This window comes from Sceloporus undulatus, chromosome 5 (assembly GCF_019175285.1).
Source record: "Sceloporus undulatus isolate JIND9_A2432 ecotype Alabama chromosome 5, SceUnd_v1.1, whole genome shotgun sequence".
NCBI lineage: Eukaryota > Metazoa > Chordata > Lepidosauria > Squamata > Phrynosomatidae > Sceloporus > Sceloporus undulatus.
The window spans coordinates 192,399,572-192,420,717 of record NC_056526.1 but is presented as its reverse complement, the minus strand read 5'-3'; the positions used below and the strand labels follow the sequence as shown (position 1 = coordinate 192,420,717).

Below are 21,146 nucleotides of genomic sequence, written 5' to 3'. Positions count from 1 at the left end.
AGCTCCCTGCTGGGGATGCTCCAGCTTGAGGTCCTTCATTGATTCTATGATGCCCCTTCCAAGTCTATGATTTTATGACTGATCAGGGCTACACTGTCCCATTCCTATGTATCAGATGGAGGAGGGTTTGTTATCATGTGGCAATGCTGCCACTCCGCATGACTTGGCCATGGCTAGATAAAAAATCTTCCCAGACAGGTTACAAAGGTTTGGGCTGAACCACTGGTGTGACTTGGCTCAGCTTCATCAGGCTGCCCTTCCTTCTTAAACTCTTTGTCCATCTGCAGCGATGGAGAGGGTCATAAATGGCTCAGGAAGTGCACCTCACGCAAGCCAGGTAGCTGGGTCCAGCAGGCACAGTGTCACCTCCACCTTTGGCCATGCTGCTTGGAATGGAGTCCAGCAACTTTTAGAAGCCCAAAGATCCCTCCACTGTGGTCTACACCAACTGTTAGCAGATCTCTGAGGAAGAGAAGGGTCCCTCTTTACAGCCCTGTGCCCTGAACCCCTTCCTCAACTTGGAGAGGGACTCAACCTACAACCCCATCACAAAGATCAGGTACTCCTTCTTCTTCCTGGATGGATCATAGAATCATGGAATCCTAGAGCTGGAAGAGACCCCAAGGGCCATCCATTCCAACCCCATTCTTCCATGCAGGAACTCCCAATCAAAGCATCCCTGACAGATGGCCATCCAACCTCTGCTTAAAGACCTCCAAAGAAGGAGACTCCACCACTTTCCATTGAGGGAGTGTGTTCCACTGTCAAACAGCTCTTACCCTCAGGACGTTCCACATAATGTCTAGGTGGAATCTCTTTTCCTGGAGCTTGCATCCATTGTTCCCTGTTTTAGTCTCTGGAACAGCAGAAAACAAGCTTGCTCCCTCCTCAATATGATATCCCTTCAAATATTTAATCAAGGCTATCATATCACCTCGTAACCTTCTCTTCTCGAGGCTAAACTAAGACTCCCTAAGACTCTCCTCCTAAGGCATGGTTTCCAGACCCTTTACCATTTTGGTTGCCTTCCTCTGGACACGCTCCTTGTTATAGAATATATTACTTTACCATTACCTAACTTATTTCCTTTTTCAACATAAAACCATTAGACCTAGTTCTGCCCTCTGGGGCAATGGAGAACTGAGTTGCCCCCTCCTCTGTGTGGCACCCCCTGAGTCATGCCAGCCCTCAGTCTTCTCTTTGCCAAGTTGAACATGCCCAGCTCCCTTGACCTTTCCTTGGAGGATTTGAGAGTGTTCCTGGGGCCTGGGCAGCTAGTCTAATTAGCCAGTGGACCGCTGTGAAGATGGGAAACACGATTGCCCCCGGTAGACGGTGCCCATGTGGGGAACCAAATTAAGACGGTTAGACGACTTTGGAGCAAACTGATCGGCGCACGAAGCAGTGTGTGTCCAGGCCATAGCGCAGCGGGTGGTGGTTCGTCTCACTTAACGTTGTGTTTCCAAGAAGCTAATTAAGCCATCTGACCATTGCGTCCAACTCATTCTGGTGTGCTCTGGAAACCAGATTGTATTTGGAAATACTGACTGTTAGAAGACTAAATGAAATGTCTACTTAAATCCATTGTGGGGTATACAGTGAATACTGAAAAAGGGGTTTTGAGCCAGCAAGGGAAGGGTTTGTGTTTGTTATAAGTGGCAAAGTAATGAACAAAGGCGCTCGCCCCGCTGTCAGGTGGGTTTGGCGAATGGCTGCAGCCAATTGAAACATTTAGGTTGGAGACCTGGACTCAGTTTTTCTTATAGAAAGCCTTAAGACTGAGCTTCCTCTTGGCATGTAGCCCAGACCCCAAGTATGCTGCCTTCATGTACCCTTCCATTATGGACCTGACTGTAAACCTTAACAAGGAAGGGAGTTTCAGCCCAAAAGACTTGCATTAACTGGCCCCAGATAAGGGTTTGGAGTGGGGACTGCGGTCCAAAAATCCTAAGAAGACTAAGAATGGAGAGGTCAGCAATGAGAAAACTAGAAAATATCCTAAAATGTAAAGACATACAACTGAGCACAAAAGTTAGAATCGTACAAGCCATCGTATTCCCTGTCACCATGGATGGATGTGAGAGCTGGACAGTTAAGAAAGCAGACAGGAAGAGAATGAATTCATCTGCGATGTGGGGCTGGAGAAGAGTGCTGAGGTTCCCACGGACAGCCAAGAAGTCAAACAAATGGATCCTAGAGCAGATCAAGCCAGAAATATCCCTAGAAGCCAAGATGACTAGGATTGACTGTCATATTTGGACACATCGTGCAAAGGCACAACTCACCGGAAAAAACAATAATGTTGGAAAAGGTGGAGGGAAGCAGAAAGACAGGAAGGCCCCATGTTAGATGGATGGACTCTATTAAGGAGGCCATGGGTATGAATTTGATGGACCTGAGCAGAGCAGTGGAGCAGAAGGAGTCTTGGAGATGTCTCATCTACAGGGTCACCATGGGTCCAGATCGACTTGAGGGTGGACAACAACAACAACAACAAAAGGGGTTGGAAAGACTGGAAAACCACTCAACTTGGGTTGGCTTCTCCCCTGTCCAACCAGCCCCCCCCCAGTTGCCAAGAGCTCACCAGTGCCAGTTGCTGGGTGGGGGCAGAAGGTGCCCATCTGTGACTGCCTACCCTCTGTAATGGGTCACTCTTTCTCAGCCTCGCTGGCTTTTGGCATTCGCTGTCTGGTGTGGCGTAGCCAAGGTTGGCCTTGACAACACAAGTAACTCAGATATTCACTTGGGGCACCAATAAAGCAAAGCCTGGTCAGAGAAATGTTTGTTGTTGTTGTTGTTGTTGTTGACCCTGACTCATGGTGCCCCTGGGGATGGGACATCTCCAAGCCCTCGTATCCTCCACTGCAAATTCAGGCCCCTGACCTCATTAATAGAGTCTATCATCCATCTGGCATGTGGTCTTCCTCTCTTTCTGCTATCCTCAACCTTCCTAGCATTACTGTCTTTTCCAATGATACATGCCTTCCCATGAAGAAGCCAAAGTACGACAGCCTCAGTTTCATCATCTTGGCTTCCAGGGGGATTTCTGGTTTGATCTGTTCCAGGGCCAGTTAGTTTGTCTTTTTGACACAGAAAGGTGCCCCAAGCATTTTTTTTTTCTTTTTTGCGAAGTCCTAGAGCAGTGGTCTCCAAACTGTGCTCTTTAAGGGATTTCAGCTCCCAGCATCCCAGACTATTGGCCAACATGGCTGAGGCTTCTAGAAGCTAAGGTCCAGATTTCTTAAAGGGCACAGTTTGCGGACCACTGTCCTAGAGGATGCAAGAGCACAACATTGTGAAGCCTAGTTAAGGTGATGCAATGCTTGATCCAGCTTTGGGTGTGTTCTTCTAGCATCGTGACCCAGTTAGATGCTCTGAGAAATGGCATCAACCAAAACAAAGAAAGGAAAAAAGTTGATAGGCACTTAGGGAAATTGGATTTGACTTTTCCATGATGTTCCAGCCTTGCTTGTCTTTAAAGGCTTTGTGGTCTGCTCCAGCTACGCAAGGTAAGCTGGGATGCTCATGCTGGCTTTCGACATACCCAAGAACAGACAGGCCTTCTTGTTCTGTCCTGCATTGTATGTGAAGCTATGTTTAAAGAAGCACGCTCCAAGTTACTGCTTTAAACATAAAGCCTTGGGTGCAGAAGTGGGAAGGTTCACCTCATCCTTGATGTTCCTCTCTGTTGAGCATTAGTCAAATGGCCGCTTTTCAAATGAATTGATATTCTGGACCACAGTGGTGGCTCTTCCCAACTTCTGGCCCTTCTACACTGATATCGTATCACTTCAATGAGTTATGCTGCTCTGGCATAATCAATGGAGCCCCTTGGCCGGTTTAATTTTTGACAAATGGGCATGGATTGCGTTGACAGGCATGAAATTAGAAAATTCCGTGAGCGCCCCCAAATATAAATAGCTTTCGGAACTGAAAAGGGTTTCACAACTGAAGATGTTATTGTGTTGGGAGGAAAGGTTTTTTCCATTGACCCCCTCGGTCCCCCACCTTCCCTCCGCCCCCCATGCTTTTCTTCTTTGCAAATTGTTTGTTCATTGACAAAACAAATACTCTGGAGCCCAGTGAGGCTCATGGGAATAAATTTCGGGTCGAATTAGTACAGTTTCCTTGCTGTCAGGATGGTGGGATTAATGGTGTTTTGATGACACAAATTTTGAAGGACGAACAAAAAGCGCGGAGGGGGGCCAACCTGACTCCTTAGAAGCGTGGTCCTCCTCCCCCCCGGCCTCCGTTGTCTCCGCTGTCATCCGTCTGCCAATCTCCCTGTCCATGGTGAGTTAAAAGCGCTTTTCATCTTCTCTTCTTTCCCACAGAGTTTGCCAGATCCGGGCCGGTGCCTGGGTTCCAAGGGGACACGCTGCAGTTGGCCTTCATCGACTTGAGACAAGTACGTCTTTGTCTTCTTGTTTTTTGTGTTTCTGTTAAGATGTGTAGCTGAGGACCATCAGGTCTTCAGGAGAGGAGGGGGCCCGCGCTGGCCGGCGTCACAATCCAGACCCTTTGCGCCGAAAGAACCAAGAGATGTTGATCTGGTGTCAGGGTGGCCCTGGGCGGAAAAGCATCACTGATGCCCCGGGTCATGGATGGTGCAAAGGCTGGACTCTGCCATTGCGGCGGAGAGATGGTAGGGACACGATCGCCCAGCAGGGCCTCTAGCAGAAGGAGTGCTAGTGCAAAGGCTGCTCATGCCGGGATGGCTTCATGTTGGCACATAATGCCAATGGAAGGGATTTGCATTCCAGTGGGTGGAAGGAAGGGGTGGGCATGTGTCTGTGTCCAGGAAATGGTATGTGGTCTGGGGTATGCGCTATTTCTCTCTCACCACCACCAACTCCCTAATTCTAAAGCATCTCTTCATCAAGAGGGTGACTAAAGGGTCCTCCACTTGTTGACGGGGAGTGGGGCATCCCTGGGGCTTGGCAAGCTCCCTTCGGCAAGAATGAGGCCGTTCTCCATCCAGCCATTTGTTTCTGAAAGAACCCGGGGCGGGTGAGATGCCAATCTGTGTGTGGGGCATGGAGATGCTGGTGGGGGTCTGTCATCTCTTGGCACCGAAGATGGATGGAGGTCTGAATGCAGCAAGAGGCACTGACTGATGCCCTTTCCCATCAGAACGGTCTTTGTCCACAAAAGGCATCGCGCTTTGTCTCAGCTGCCATGATGATGCAGTGCCCTTGGTTTCCAAGGCTGCCATAGGCTCGCGTTTTGAAGGGCCGCCTCTGGATCTCAGGGTGCTTCTGTAACCTTCAGTGAGTCCTTCAGCCTCTGATCCGCTCCCACCTGACCAACCCATTCTGTGCCAGGGTCTTCTCAGTCAGACCCGTTGGCCGTCCCAGAATGCCCCGTCTTAGAAATGTGTGGTGCTGAGGACCTGAGCTCTCAAGCCACATCCTTCTTGCCTGGTTTCCATTCTTTCACAACACGATTCTGAATGCAAGAGAAGAAGGAGAGAAGGGCACTGTTTTGAGTGGGAAGGGCAAATGCTGATGCTAACTAACATCATGGCTTCAACTGGGGGCACATGGAGCCTGGGATGATGACTGGTCAGATGCCACCAAGTATGGCAGTGGCGAGTCTTGTGAAAGTCCAAGTGGCCTCATGGTCAGCTTTCTTCCATGGATCCTGGAGTTTCTTTCTCAAAACAACCAGCCAGTAGGTCTGATATCTCTTGTGCTGGTGTGGTCTTTTTGCAAAGCCATTCCCACATGGGCACTTGCCACATCCACTGTGGGTTAGTTCTAGATTGAATGCACAACTCTCTTGGCTGGACTCTCTGCTCCTGCTGATCTTCTACCTCAAATCTTTCATCTCTCAGAAGATGCCACTTTGATGTGTGCTTGCTTTTATTCGTTGGCCCTGGCCCATCCTTTCCCAAACGCTCAAGGGGAGATATTTCCATTCAGGGCAAGAGTCTCTCTGGTGTACCCTCTGTCTTGATTGACTTTAAAGTACATTTTTGGACAGCCATGTGGCATTTCCAGCCTGTGTGCTTCTGCCCGCTCTGGTAGAGCTGGAGGGCTCCTGGCAGGACCATCCATTGTGTATACAATTGTCAAAAAACAGTTGCGCCCAATAGGTGAAGAGGAGGAAAAGAACAGACCCCCTGAGGACTCCTGGGAGATGACATGGCCCCCACTTCTTCCTGGAAAGGTTTGGGCAATGCTTGTGGTGGGGCCTTATGACTTTCAGGCTTTTCTAAGTCAGTTTGGAGATGCCCATGCAAGATGCAGAGAGGAACGCACCCGGAGAGTTAATGCATTGGGTTGGGTAGGGAAAGAATATCTGTAATTATTCATTCCTGGGTCAGAAAATGGCTTTCCCAGCAACTGGGACACGCTGTCCAGAAGAGTAATAGATCAGCCATAGTTTTGCCGTTTTCTCCTGATATTCCACATCCTGAAGTATTGCAGAGGAACACATGTGCTTTTCTGTCCTTGTTTTTTAAAAACAAACCAGCCAACCTGTTTTCTACACAGAAAATGGGTTTCCTGCACAGATAACTGTGTTTCCTGTGCTTTAAACCTGTTTTTTTTTAGTGTACAGAATGGAGCAGAAGGGGTCAGAAGAGGTCAGTAGTAATAATAACAACAGTAAAAACCTGTGTCCATATTAATTCCTCCACAACACTTTGGGATGTTCCTGGTGTGGAGATAATTGTTGTTGTGTCCGCAAAGGAATCTCTCTCTCTTTCTCTCATCTATCCATCCATCCATCCATCTTTCTAGACACACACACACACACACACATCCTGGAGTAGGGAGAAAAGTGCTTCAGTTGTTTATCCCCACATGTAAGGATTAAATAGTTGAAGATGTTCATCCTGAGACTGCGAAGCCTCACTTGGCAGAAGAGGGTTGGATTGGATGGCCTTTGTGGACTTTTCCAACATTAGGATTCTATGATTCTACGCCTTTATTTCATTTTGTTTTATTATTTATATCCTGCCTTTCTCCCACAATGGGATTCAAGCTGGGTTTCTACCACAATGTTAACTCCCATTGGTGGGACTGCATTTTCTTTTTTTCACAAGAGCATTGTGCGCCCTTTAATACAGCCCATGTGCCTGCCAACATGTTTCTGATCTACCACCCGTTGTGTAGGGATTTGTCTTTTCTTTTAAGATGTCAGGAGCGTTTCCCAGGTGTACTTATGTTTGGTTTCCTGAATCTGCCAGAACATGAGAACCTGGGAGAGAAAATGCCCAGCTGGACATCAGAGAATGTGCTGCTTCATGTGGCCGTTGGCTGTCCACATTTGGAGGATCTGCTGTGGCTGTTTTTTAACTTGTATTTCTGGGTTTAGAACTGTTTTTAAAGAGGACTGTTTGTGATTGGCATTTGCTTATTTGTGATTATTTTATGTTCTGAATGTGTTGGTATTAATTGTGTATCTCTCGGGAACCCTGGTGAGTCAAGAGGTGAGAAACGCATGCCTTGAATACATAAATAATGAATTTTGCGAGTGTGGTATAGTCTGGCCCTTGGTTGAATTAAAGTTATAGGTAAGCATTGCAAAACCTATGGATCGAAGAGACTATCAGAGGCCATCAGGACAAAAACAGGCCAGTGGGGCTGTTCTGAACCTGCTTATCTATACTAGCCCTGGGGATGCTTCACAACCAGAGCCTGGTTTGTGCCAATCTTAACAGCAGGAAGGCAAAAGTCTCTTTGTCCCAATTTTGTTAAGTTTCTTTGAATTCCACCTGCGTTTTCATCCTGTCCTTTCCCCAGATAGTGTGTGTTCTTCCCATGCTATGTCACTTTGCCCTGTTGACTGATGTTCAACTTGTGGTCTACCTGGACTCCTAGATCCCCTTCCCACGTATAGGTCTTAAGCCAGGTGTCCCCCATCCTATATCTCTGCATTTTCTTTGCCATTGACCATCATTGAAACTGAGCTTGTCGTCTCATCGCCACACCCACAAAGTTTGGCATTCTTAGGAACATTCTCACACACAGATGGCTATATCGGTCTGTCCCTGGGCTTTCCACTCCACCCAATGCTTCTGAAAAGTGCTATAACACCTCTTTGCATACTGGGCTCTCAAAGGCCACATTGTGCACCTGCCCTGTCATTCTGTGAGCACAGAATTAATTACTTTGTGCCTCCGGAATGAATGATCTGAGCCAGGATTTCATTGCTGAAATGAAATCTTGAGATCTTGAGGTGGGGAGGATAGGGTGCCTTTGGTCTGCACCCCAACGTGAACGAATTCTGGATGGCTCCACCGGGGTCCCCTCCAGCTTCTCCATCTCCTTGGCACACCTTTGCTTCCCCATCCCAGTCCAGGAGAGGAGGAGAGGGATTTCCAGGAGTCTGGCTAATGGACAGGATTGGACGCGGCCTTTGATGTGTGCTGATAACATAATTGCTCTCCCTCAAAGGCTGCGCTTAAGGCAGAATTAAGACCGGCTTAATCCCTCAAAAGCAGTGGGAGAAACGGCTAAGGCTCTAAATCCAACATGAACCCTAGGCTGCCAGTGATACTTTGGCAGAGCCACAAGAGCTCAGTGTACCACGGGAGAGGGCTGGATTTCAGATGGAAGCCACAAACCCTTCTGCCCTTCCCTTCACAAGCAGGCCTGTTGCCTTACATGAGATAATATTTAGGAAGAAGAAGGGAGGAGGGTGTTTTTTGTGTGTTAGATGTGCCCATGATCCCGACTAGAAGATCTTCCTCTGAACCTTATTGTGGACATCCCTCGTCTGAGAGTCATTCAGGTGGGGACAAATCTGGCCAACTTTCGGACTGCAGCCCCCAGTCTCCACAGGAAGTGTCTCCGGAAGCAAAAAGCAAGGAGAAGATGCTAGCCTTTGGTATGGATAGGGACCACATGGCCTGCTCCATTACTGAGGTGGTGCTGAGCCCAGAGAAGAGTTGGAAGGGCTGGTCATTTACCCCTTGAGCCCCGAAGGGAACTCTTGGAGGGCAGACGAATCCTTAGCTGTGCCCCCTTCTCTTTATGTTTTGCCAGAAGAACTGGTCCACAAAGGCCACTCTGGCCAGTTCAAAGCAATTGGCTTTTTTTCTTTTTGCCTCCCCAATGCTCCTAGAGGGCATAGGGGACGAATTTGCCATTCTCTCCCAGGACATTTTAAGCCTAGGAAGCTCAGAAATATGGTCTGAGTCATGCTTGAGACCATTGTAAGTAGCCAGAGGCCACAGAAAGAAGGCTGGGAAGAGCTTCGAGGAGGTGGTCTCATGGCCTCTACCCGCAACACCCTGATGGCCAGATGGCATCAGGGTATGGCCTTGTTCTCCCACCCGCAGAAGGCAAATTTGGGGGTGCTCAAGTGGAAGTCAGTATTCACCTAACTCCTGCAACGCTGGCTGAAACTACCTTTCCTGAACGGGGAGCAAAACCGGACAACCACACACACGAGCTTTGCCAACTCAGGATTCTCCCGGCCCCTGGGATTTCTGGGGCAAAACTTTAGGCCTAGGGATGACCCCGCCCCCGTGATGTCATATGGGGCAGACCCTGGCAATGTCACTACATAAGGGACTTAAGCATCAGCCACGGCTGCACAGTTGGCCATTCAAATAGGAATCACCAAGTCTAGAAAATAGATAGACAGTTCGCTTTCAAGGCAGTGCTCTCACTATGAGATTCCTCCCCCTTACATTGTGAACTAGAGAAGAGGGGCCAGGCCCTGAGATCTAGGAACCTTAACACACACATGTGCACATACATATGTGCACACATAGGCATACACCTTCTGAACAGAGTTGCAGAATGAGGAGCCTCTGAGCTCATGGTCAGTCCAGGAAAACTGGAAATAGAACTCTGTCACATACGATTTTACTTGTGTTTTCTCAGAAGCTTTCTTTGCTTTTGGGAGCCTCATTTAGGAAGACTGGGACGAGGGAGCCATTTTGTGGTTGGTATTGTTAGTCCACTGGGACCTGGGAAGTCAGTCTTGTTCTGCTGCAAATCACCAGTAGATCCCACATCTGCCTTCTCTCTGCCTTTGTTGCACAAGGTACCTTGGCAGTGTTGCAGCTGTGTGTGTGTGTGTAAGAGGAAACATACTTGGAAGCGTGTTCTGTGTTCAGCCACATTTCCAAGGCAAAATGGCATTTTGGCTCCACACTCAAGCAGAACTTTCAGATTAAGAGGCATAAACGGAAAAGTCTTGCTCCCTCTTTTTGAGATTAGCTTGAGAGAAACAGAGTGGAGGGAGGGAAGTGTCCACAAAAGAAGGTTTTGTGTAGCTGCCTGTTTGTCAGATCTTTATGTTTAGGTTTGGGAGATTGTTTGGGGTCAGTCCGAGTGCACACTGTTTGCTCAGCCCTTTCCTCCACGTTGCTGGAAGGCGCTGGGGCTTTATGGTTCCCTCCATTGTTCCTCTGGGTCTTGGGGGCCAAAGGCCTTGGGCTGGTTTCTCCCTTGGCTTCTGAGCCTCCGCCTGGCCAGAAGGGCTGCTGGACAGGTGGCTTGTCTTTGCTTTGACCACTGGAAGAGATGCTCCTTCTTGGATGTCTGTCAAACAGGCAGGAAAAAGACCTGGTCATCATGCTCAAACTCAGGTTGCTGGACTCCCATGCCGTTTATCTTGCAAGCCCAGTTTTGGAGAAAAGGCAGCGCAGAAAGAAAGCGATCGAAAGAAAATGATCAATAGGTAGATGGATCTTGTGGTCTGCTTCCTTCAAAGCAGCCCTCCCGATTTTGGACTCCTCTTGGCCCTGGTGACTATGCCTCTGGATAACAGACGTAGTCCAACAACTCCTAGAGGAGCTCACAATTTCTGACACAGATTTAATGACTTTCGTAGGAAGGCCAAACCCTTCAAGTGGGAGGATCGAAAGTATTGGTGGGGCTGTTAAGAGGTCCCCTGGTGCCACAGCTTTCAGGCCTTCCAGATCCCATGGTTACCTCTGTGTGGGCGACTGGCACACTTCAATGGACTGCAGGCATCCTCCAGTTGTGCCCCTCAAGTGGCCACAGGTGGTCACTCCCTTGAAGAAGGAGAACCGGAACAAGCGCTTGGGTTATTCAGCTTTGGCTCTTGCCTACCTAGTCCTTCTGTCCAGTCCTCATCTTGGAAAAGGGGGCTTTGAGAGGTCTGGGGGCTAAAATACTTTGACATGTCTGGGGAGGAGGTTGCCATTACTGAGAGAGCAGCATTAACCCAAGTTCCGACGGTTGAACAGCTGAGTTGGTTCCAACTCACTTCGGTAGGACATCTCATTCCACCTTCTGAAGGAATCGGCTGTGGTCCACCAGAGCGTTTTCTCTTGTCTTGAATGTGAGTTTGCTTCATAGCTGCCAGTTGGTGCAGATTCTGGGCTGTTGGTCAGTTTCATGCTTGTGGCCCAGATGGCTTTGCCTCTAGCTGCAAAGGAGGGCATTATGCGTGGGCAGGTCTTCCTCCATGGCTTAACTGACCACGTCTTTGTCCGGGGGGGGGGGGGGAACTGGGCACTTTTCCACCAGACCAGAAGGGGGTGCTGTGGGAGCAGTAACTGGTGGCAGCCCCATTTGTAAAGGGAGAGGACAGGCTGTTCCCTGGGAGAACTGGACAGACTCCAGCTGGACCCAGCTTGACCAAAGGGCCTCTGGTTCCAGGTTTCGGCCATCTGTTTTCCCTCTGAATTCCAAGTGGCCGTTTTGAATTAAAACTCTTTGAGCAGTTGGTTTCTTTTAAAGATGCATGCAAAGTATTTACACAGTTTGTACCCGCTGGTCCTCTGCGAGCGAACCTGTGTCTCTTGGCTGAACCAATGTTGCAAGCCACCTTGAACCCCAGTTTTGGAGAAAAGGCAAAAGGCCGCCCTTTAGTGTTCCTCTGGAAGGAAACCGAAACCATGACAGCAGCAAAGCTCCTGCAAGAAATCCTGCACTTCCTCCACCTCCTTCCCTTGAAGGAACAGATGACGGCTGGTTCTGCGGTGGATGAATTACAATAAATTGTCTCTGGAGCAGCAGAAAACAAGCCTGCTCCATCTTCTACATGAGATCCCACCTTGCAGCGGGCAGTGTGCCTTGTCTGCTCCGGCCATCCACTTCTGGCCAGCACTGGCTTCTCTTGACCTTGTCGGCCACTTGGGCATTGCCAAGAAGGGTGGCAAAGAGATGCAAACAAACTGCTCTCCCTTTATTTTTTTGCAGGTACCTGAATATCCCATTCATCAGCCCAAAAGGTTCTCCGAATTGATAGCAGTTCAAAACAAACCAAAAATACAATACTACCAGTCCCTCCAGTCATTAATAAAGGGTGCTTTTGCATTTGGGATGCATATCTTTGCTTGTTTCGTTCTCACATCCATGAGCAAATCATTCCAAATGTTTTGTTTTTCCCTTGCTGGATGAGATTGTGAGATATTTTGGGCGTTTTATCAAATTTAGTTTGGACTTCTTTTTACAAAAAGAATAAAGTATTTGGACGGAATACATTTTTTGTGAAGATAAAGGTGTTTTGCAAAAAAACCCACAAAAAAGCCCCACCAACCCAAAAGAAGCCACACTTTTGTGGAGAAAAATATATTTTGTGCAAAATGAACTGTTTTCCGCCTCTAAAATGTTTGATTTCTGAACAAAACAACAACGTTTTTGTGCAAACAAATTTTGTACAAAAATATCCCACAATCTGAAAAATGTATCAGTGTATCAAGGCAGGTTTTCTTGACGAGGATTCGATAATTGGCATGGATGCAGAAACGCCAACCATTTCAAACTCGTGGGGAAAAGCTACAAGAATGCGAGCCTTTTCTGAGGAGGCTCTCCTTTGGGGGCCCTTGGTATCTGCTGCGTTTTGGTTCCAGGGCCCCCCATGGATAACAAAGCCATGGATGCTCATCCCATTAAGTACAGGGGCATAGGAAGATGGTGTCCCTGATGCAAAATGGGGGCGGGGAGGTCAATGTTTATAGGTTTATAGGTTTATATCCCATCTTCCTCCCAGTACAGGGACTCAAGGCGGCTTTTCACAGTCCCAGGAAGACCTTTTTATTCCACCAAGCGTTTGAAGGACCACTTTGGCTCTTCTGGATCTTAGCACACTGGTTATTTTAGCTACTGGTTTTACTTTGTATTTACCTCTTTGTGACAGGTTTTCATCTTGATTTTATGATGGTCTCTTTCGGCAGCTTTCTTCCGTTGGTTACGTTTTAGGTTTTCGATGCGTCAGTCACACTGCTTGGAGCAGCACTTCTTAAGCTGTCTGACGTTGTGGGAACTGGCAGGGATGGGGATCATATTGGCACCCATTGACTGCCACAGTTTCTTTCTTTCCTGGAAACTTTCCCGGGACTGGCAGATAATGGCTTGTGGGCCACCATTTTGAGTAACATTGGCTCAGAGAATTCTGGTTATGGGATGCTGTAAAAACGCAATGCATCCATAGTTAACAGGGGAAGACAGTTAAGGAGAGCTAGAGGTCACCTCTGTATCTTACTAGGTCAGTGCTGGTTAAGTGCAGGGCATGATTCCAGAATTGGGACTGTCCCTTTTCTTATACATCTACTTTTACTTTTGACATGGGAGTAGGACAGGGCAAATGGTCCAAATGGCAAAGGAGGTGACAGAAGGGTGAAAACCTGTCCAGTTTAGGGTTGGATTTCTTTTGCCTGGTTTGGACCACTGAGCCACTATGACCAATGCTGCTCTCGCCTTTCATTTCCTCTCTTAAACCAGAAAGGGGCAGGGAGCTAAACTCCATTATGCAAAGTGCAAATTCAGATTTAATTATTTAGTATTTATTTATTCAATGTGCCGCCTTTCTCCAAAAGTGGGACCCAAAGCAGCTCGCAGGTTAAAAACTTACTAATACAATTTTTAAAACAATTGAAATCATTTTGTTTAAACAGCATAGAATTAAACAGTGTAAAAAGACCTGGAGTGTTTCAGCTGCTACAAAATAAGTGGGCCATGGGTGCTAGTCCATCATTTTGCACTGTATTTTCCAGCACAATAGGCATGAGGGCCAGCGGCTGGAGCATTGGATTAGGGCTAGGATTCTGGGAGACCAGGGTTCGAATCCACCTCCACTCAGCCGTGGAAACCCACTACATGACCCTGGGCGAAGTCACTCTCTCTCAGCTTCAGAGGAAAGCAATGACACACATCATCAACAAATCATGGTAGGGAAAGCTTGGGGCAGGTTTGCCTTAGGATATCGAGCCCATTACCAGCTTGGAAGCCCACAGCCAAAAATGGACTCTGAGCAGATCTTCTGAGCCTCCTCCATTTACTGAAATGGCTTTTGCAAATGTGCGGCTTTATGTGCGCAGGGTTTAGGGAGCCTGTGTGATGCAGTTGGGTCACAACTGTAACTTGAGGAAAGTAAAAAGAGATCCCTCTGGCCGGCTCCTTCTCTGCCGTTGCAGCCAGAGCCACAGTGAATTTTTCATTGGGGCCAGCAAGGAGCGGTGGTATCTGTTACCAGAGATTGTGGGGCAAGGAAAGGGGGAGAAGAGGGCTGTATAGGCCTCACCTGGAGGTCGCAGGGAAGCCCTTTGTTTAATGAATGTGAGAGGCACAAGCACTGTGAACAGAGAGCATAGGAGGACTGCATGCTTTGAATGAGGACAAGGAAGGAGAGCCAGCAAGGCACATTCTCAATGTGATAAACCCCCTCTGAATAATAAATATCACCAAGAAATCCCCTTGAGAGGGCTGTTGTAAGTCACAGTCTGCATGAAGACGCAGAACAAAACCAAGGAAGGGATGCCCAGCAAAGAATGCTCTGTCTCAAGATAGGAATCCCCTGTTGAAAGCCCTTGGAGCATTCCTGTTCCTCTCATCTCCAGGCGCATCAGGAGTCTCTCTTCCGTCATGAGAGGCAGGGAAACAGCAAAGGCAGACTCCCCCATTCTTACTAGGAAAGAGAAAGTGCCACCGCATGTGCTTTCTAAACACGCAAAGGGCTGAGTCCACGTAGGCATGCCTGGATCTGCCCCTGTGTTTCCAGTAACATGGGGAGAAATCCTGGGGAAAGTCCTTTGAGCAGCTCTCCCTTCTTCTCTTTCTCTCTCTTTCTGGGTCTTCGGATGCATTGCTCAACAGTTGAGGCAGAAATCCGGCAGGAGGGCTTCTTCCAAGCGCATAGTTGTCAAGTCACACCTTTTGGGGTTAAAACATCAGCCCAGCCAGAAAGCCAGGGGCCTGCCAGCTGAAACATGTTCAGGCAGGGAGGGAAGGAGAGTCCGCGGATTCCTTATCAGAACAAGAAATTCTGCCTTGAAAGTCCCTCCGAGGGTTAGGATCCCTGCCAAGCCGCAGTGTGCCAAGCTGCCAAATTGGGCTTGCTCCTGGGTGCTTATCTGATGTGATTGGACACCAAATATTGCAAAGGGATCTCCTCCTGCCCCCATTTTGCTAATCTCTTGGAATGCCTTGAAGGGAAAGAGAGAAGGTGCACCTGTCTGCAAAGGTGTTTAACTGATTCTGGCAATTTCATAGACTCATAGAATTGTGGAGTTGGAAGAGACCCCAAGGGCCATCCAGTCCAACCCCATTTTGCCATGCAGGAACTCTCAGTCAAAGCATCCCCAACAGATGGACATCCAGCCTCTATTTAAAGGCTTCTAAAGAGGAAGACTCCACAGTCAAACAGCCCTTACTCTCAGGAAGTTCCTCCTAATGCTGAGGTGGAATCTCTTTTCTTGGAGCTTGCATCCATTGCTCCATGTTCTAGTAGTCTCTGGAGCAGCAGAAAACAAGCTTGCTCCATCTTCAATATGGCATCCCTTCAAATATTTAAACAGTGTTAAAGAAAATGAACTCTAAAATGCAGGGAAAAAGAGAAGTTGTAGAGTTATTTAGCACTTAGGAACCTCAAGGAAAAGCAGATTAAGTTTTACAGAACATTCTGACCCATATCATCTTCCACTAACTAGTGTTATCTACTAATAACAATAACAACCTGAAATGTAAGGTAAAGATTCAGAACCAACAGTTTTTACTTGGTCCTTGCTCTGTAATTTACCCTCCTGGCTTAATGCCGCTGTTTCATGATGGACCAATATATTTCCAGTATCCTCTCTTCATTTGTTTTAATGTGCTTTTATATTATGAGCCCCCTTGGGTCCCTTTTTGGGAGAAAGGTAGGATTAAAATAAAATACTGTAGTTATATTTGTTGTAAGCTGTTGCTAGGTAGATGGTCCAAAACTGATATAAATGGTAAAGTGTATGTATGGTCTGGGACCAGATGGTTGAAAAAGGTATCTGGACCAGAACTTTGTGGTTAAATTAACATATCTTTACTTGAAACCAGGTAGGAATGGGGACAAACTTCAGCTGGAGAAGAGTCTCCACTTCCTTCCAGCCCCTAAAATGTTGTGCATCTGTGTGTTTGTGTAGAAAGTGGTGCTGCTCAGCCACAAAGTGCAGATTTTGCCTGCGTTCAGCCGCTTGCCAGCATCTCTCCTTAAAAACAGCGGTGCGTGGAAAGAACAGAGGGACTCAATCCTACTGGTTTGGGGTGAAGTGAACCAATCGATTGATTCTAAATAAGACAGCTTCAGATGTTCAGGAGCAACTCAAAACACAATGTGATGGTGTTGATAAAGAGCAGTTAACCAATGGGTTAAAAAATATTTTAAGGCCATTGAGAAACAGATGTGGTTTGATGGAGGAAGACAAGCAAGAAGGAAAACAAGTGGAGAGCCCCACTTCTTCTGGGATGAGAAGAAGATGGCGGCGACGGTGGGTTTTCTTGCAGGGTCCCACCTATCAACCCTAATTCTGTTATGGCTCCTCCAAAAGGAATCTTTGATGCAACAGAAGATGGCTGTGTCTCACATTTTAAAATCTCTCGCAGGGATACTAATAATCGCCAGAGTGAGTCTTTGGGCACCAAACTAGACAAACCTGGCTCTGCCCAGCCCCCAGGTTTGGAAATGGCTGTTTAAACGGTCTTGACTTTGCTGAGAAATGGAGACATTAAGATGAAGTGGTTCGTAAAAGTTCCAGATTTCATCAGATTATCTGTGATGCCAAGGAATCTGCGCTGCCAACATACAGGCAAGGCTTGGCAGAAATCTTGTGTCATTTCTCTTTTGTATTTGACTTTGTGTTAGAATGAAAGACTCCAAAACCTTAGTTGTGGGTTATGAACTTCTGGGAGCCCCCCCCCCCACTTGACCCCTCTGGTTTGGCTTTCGGAGCACCTTGCCAAAGTGGGGAGCGCCCAGGTCTGCTTTCCCTGCCTTGGTATAAAGACAAACTCAGGCTTGATTTGCTGACTAATGTGAAAAACAGCGCTGGAAGAGATGCGGGAGAAACCTAATCCTCCCAAAAAGCCTGCCTTGCCCGGTGAGGGGTGTGCGATTGCTGTCGGATGCAATTGCTGTCACACGGTGTTTGCGGTGTGTTGTGAGCCGGCGCCTCTTCCCTGGCATGCAGAATGGAGGCAACAAAGGACAAAATCCGATCAAACGCGCTATTATGTACCTCTGTGCCCCCGGTTCTGAAAATTGCAGAAGGCTGAGCATGTCACTCCAAGGGTAATCCCAGCAACCAATGATTTGTAAAACAGCTGCTGGCCTGCCTTGATCGTTGGCTTGCTTTTGAGGAGGAGGGAGGGTGGAAGGTGTGTATCGGAGGAACACTGGAAGAAGGGAGGTGGGCCATGTGTCAAGGCTTGCGCCAGGCAGGTATCTCTGGTCTCCACTGCCCCAGCGTACATGCTTCCGTCTCTTCCTGTGCGCAGCTTGCACATATGGCCCTACAAATGTGGTACTTACAATGTATAGCGGGACCTGGCCACTAGCAAAGGAACAACCCCTTTTCATGCACTCCTAGCTGTCTTCCCATTACCATTGCGGCCACCATAGACTGAGCGAGAATGCAGAACTGGGACGAGGGACCTTTTGTTCAGGGTCTCTCTGCAAGTGACTTTTGTTAATGGTTAATTTTGTTAACAATTCTTAATTCCAATGTGAAGTTGAAGGCTTTCATGGCTGGCATCCATATTTGTTTGTTTGTTTGTTTGTTTGTTTGTTTTGTGGGTTTTTTGGGCTATGGGGCCATGTTCAAGAAGAGTTTGTTTCTGACGTTTTGCCATCATCTGTGGCTGGCATCTTCAGAGAATGCTGGCATGGAAGAGAGTGGGGTATATCTATTCTGTTTGAGAGGAAGTGATTTCCATGTTAATCTGTGCATTGCTCTGTTGCTGAATGGCAAGGCCTCAGGATATGTGTCTGTTGAATTCATGATCCATTGTCTGCTAGGAAACCCCCCTGACTCTGGGTGGTTTGCATTTGCCTTTTGCTGGGCCTTGATTTTGGTGTTTTTTAGGACTGGTAGCCAAGCTTTGTTGACTTTAAGGGTTTCTTCTTTCCTGTTGAAGTTGTCTAACTGTTTGTGGATTTCAATGGCTTCCCTGTTCATTCTGATCTGATAGCTGTTGGCAAGGTCCAGAATTTCAATGTTTTCAAACAGCATTTTTGCCCAGGATGGTTTGTGACATGTTCTGCTACGGCTGATTTTTCTGCTGACTGCAAACTGGGTCATCTCTAGGGATGATCTCTAGTTAAACAGACACAAATCCTCCTTGCATCTCTTCCCACCTGGAGGCCTTGCCATTCAACAACAGAACGATGCACAGATTAACATGCAAACCACTTCTCCTCAACTAACAGTATATATACCCAGCTCTCTTCCATGCCAGCATTCTCTGAAGATGCCAAAGCCACAGATGCAGGTGAAACATCAGGAATAAACTCTTCCAGTACACAGCCTCCTAGCCTGAAAAACCCACCCATATATATATATATATATATATATATATATATATATATATATATCCTATCATTGTTAATTCATTTTTGGTGGCCATCTCCACTGATTTTACCAGAGCCATTGACCGTGTCTTTACTGTCACGGGCAGAGTTTCATTCTCCCTCTGCTCCAGAGTCAGGCATGGGTCAGATCATGCTGTCTTCTTCCCCCATTTCCTGCCCTACTGACCTCTTCCCTTCCTGACTTTGTCCAGTACTTTTGCCTCTATATATTCTGCCTTATATATATCCCATTTGGTGAATCGTTCTTCAAGGGGCATTTCCCCCAAGCTGCCTTAAGCCTGCTGTCTTATGTCCTCTATTAAAGAAATGTTCTCTGGACACTTTCCTTTTGGGCTAATTATCGTCCTGTGTCTCTTCTTCCATTTTTTCCCAAAAACTGGGGAGAGCTGCCCTTTCTCAACTGATGCCTCCAACCCATCCAACCAAGCTTCCTGTTGGTCACTCCATGGCCTTGATTCATGTAGTAAATGATCTGCTAATCCACATCCTTCTTGAATTGTGGAGCCAGGTGAGGCCTGACCAAAGCAGAGCAGAGTGGCACTATCACTCCCCTTGATTTAGACACTATGCTTCTGTTGATGCAGCTGCTGGCTTTTTTTCTTTGCCTGGTGCTCCATCCTCCTCTCTTTGCATCCTGAAACCTCATCCGCAGTGTCTCTCTGTGTCCTATTCTCTGGAGCAGCGGGATGCAGAGCAATTTGAGGGACTTTGCATCGCTAAGGCATCCAACAGGCCCTTGGAGCAGCATCTCACTGTCCCTGTGGAGTAATTGCATCTTGGTGCAAACCACACAGAGATTAAATGCTATTTCCAGCTCTCCGTAATCTGGCTGGGCCGCCACGTCTCCCACCGCCGACGTCAGGAATCAATTCTCTAAGTGGTCAGGGGGAGTAATTTTCTCTGCGGCTTTTAACAAATTGCCGTGCCTCGTACGGCCGGCCGATGGCACGCGCCAAAGGCCCTGCGTATTTTCTGATTAGCGTTGCTCAATTAGCCCCCCCCCCCCCCCGCTGGCACCGAGACCTAAATCTGCTCTGAAGCGGGCGGCAAAGTCCCTTTCCGCCGCGCGAAATTGGTCCCAGACTCCAGCCGTCATTTCCACCTGTTTGGGGTCCTGCCAGGCCGAAAGGGAGCAGGTTCAGCCAGAGGGCCAAGGGACCAGGCAGAGTTCAGGCTCACACAGCCACAACCGGCAGGTTCATTATAACTTCATTCACACACACAACACACACACACACACACACAGAAAGAGCGTGGTTCAACTCCCAGTGACCTTACCTACTTAATTTTTCCCCCCTTTATATCTGTAGAGTAAATTTCTGTCAGCAAAACTGAAAGGCCAAGCAGAGTTCAGGGTAACCATTCACTTTTAAAGAAAGGTGGCCCAGAACTAAATCCAGCCTCAAAGAGCAAACCTCCCATAAAATATACAGTAGCATTAAAACCAGAGAGAGACCGAGAGAGAGAGAGAGAGAGACCAGCAGAAAAACCGCAGCACTGGGGCAGCAGAGAACGCTCTTCTCTATTGCAAGAGGCTCTCTTCTATTCTTTATCAGTGACTTGGATGACAGAATTGGGGGCATCCTTATCACAGTTGCAGATGACACCAAATTAGGAGGAGTAGCTAATACCCCTGAGGACAGGATCAAAATTCAAAATGACCTGAATAGACGAGAAAGCTGGGCCAAAGCTTACAAAATGAATTTCAGTACAGAGAAATGTAAGGTACTGTGCTTCGGGCAGAAAAATGAAATGCACAGATATAGGATTATGGGGGACACCTGTGTTAAGGAGACTTATACTGTATGTGTGAAAGGGATCTAGGAGTCCAAGTAGACCACAAGTTGAATATGAGTCAACATTGTGATGCCGCAGCTAAAAAGGCCAATGCAATTCTAGGCTGCATCAATAGAAGTCTAGTGTTTAGATCAAGGGAAGTAATAGTGCCACTCTATTCTGCTTTGGTCAGGCCTCACCTGGAATAATACTGGGCAGCACAATTCAAACAGGACGCTGAGAAACTGGAGCATGTCCAAAGGAAGGTGACCAAAATGGTGAAGGGCCTGGAAACCATGAAGCCCTATGAGGAAAGACTAAGGGAGCTGCGGATGTTTTGGCTGGAGAAGAGACGGTTAAGAGGTGATAGGAGAGCCCTGTTTAAGTATTTGGGCAGGTGTCACATTCAGGATGGAGCAAGCTTAGGGTACCTAATGCATTGCACTTAATGACCTTGCAAGGGCTCCTTCCTGGGTCTTTGACCCACAAACCTCGGGACCCGTGACATCTTGAACTGGCATCTCCAAAAGAGAGGAAGTTTCCTCCTGAGCCCCAGCAAATTGGGCTCCTGTGAAACCCTTGCCGTGGGTGCAACCTGC

At 47.6% G+C, this 21,146-nt stretch overlaps 1 protein-coding gene across 1 annotated transcript in view; it reads left to right on the top strand.

The window, feature by feature from the left end:
- The window catches only part of EXOC6B (exocyst complex component 6B), a 259,373-nt gene that overhangs the window by 200,964 nt on the left and 37,263 nt on the right, over positions 1-21,146 (top strand). Inside the window, 1 exon segment of the mRNA XM_042470120.1 lies at positions 4,335-4,408. Coding sequence (XP_042326054.1) covers positions 4,335-4,408 — 74 coding nt within the window.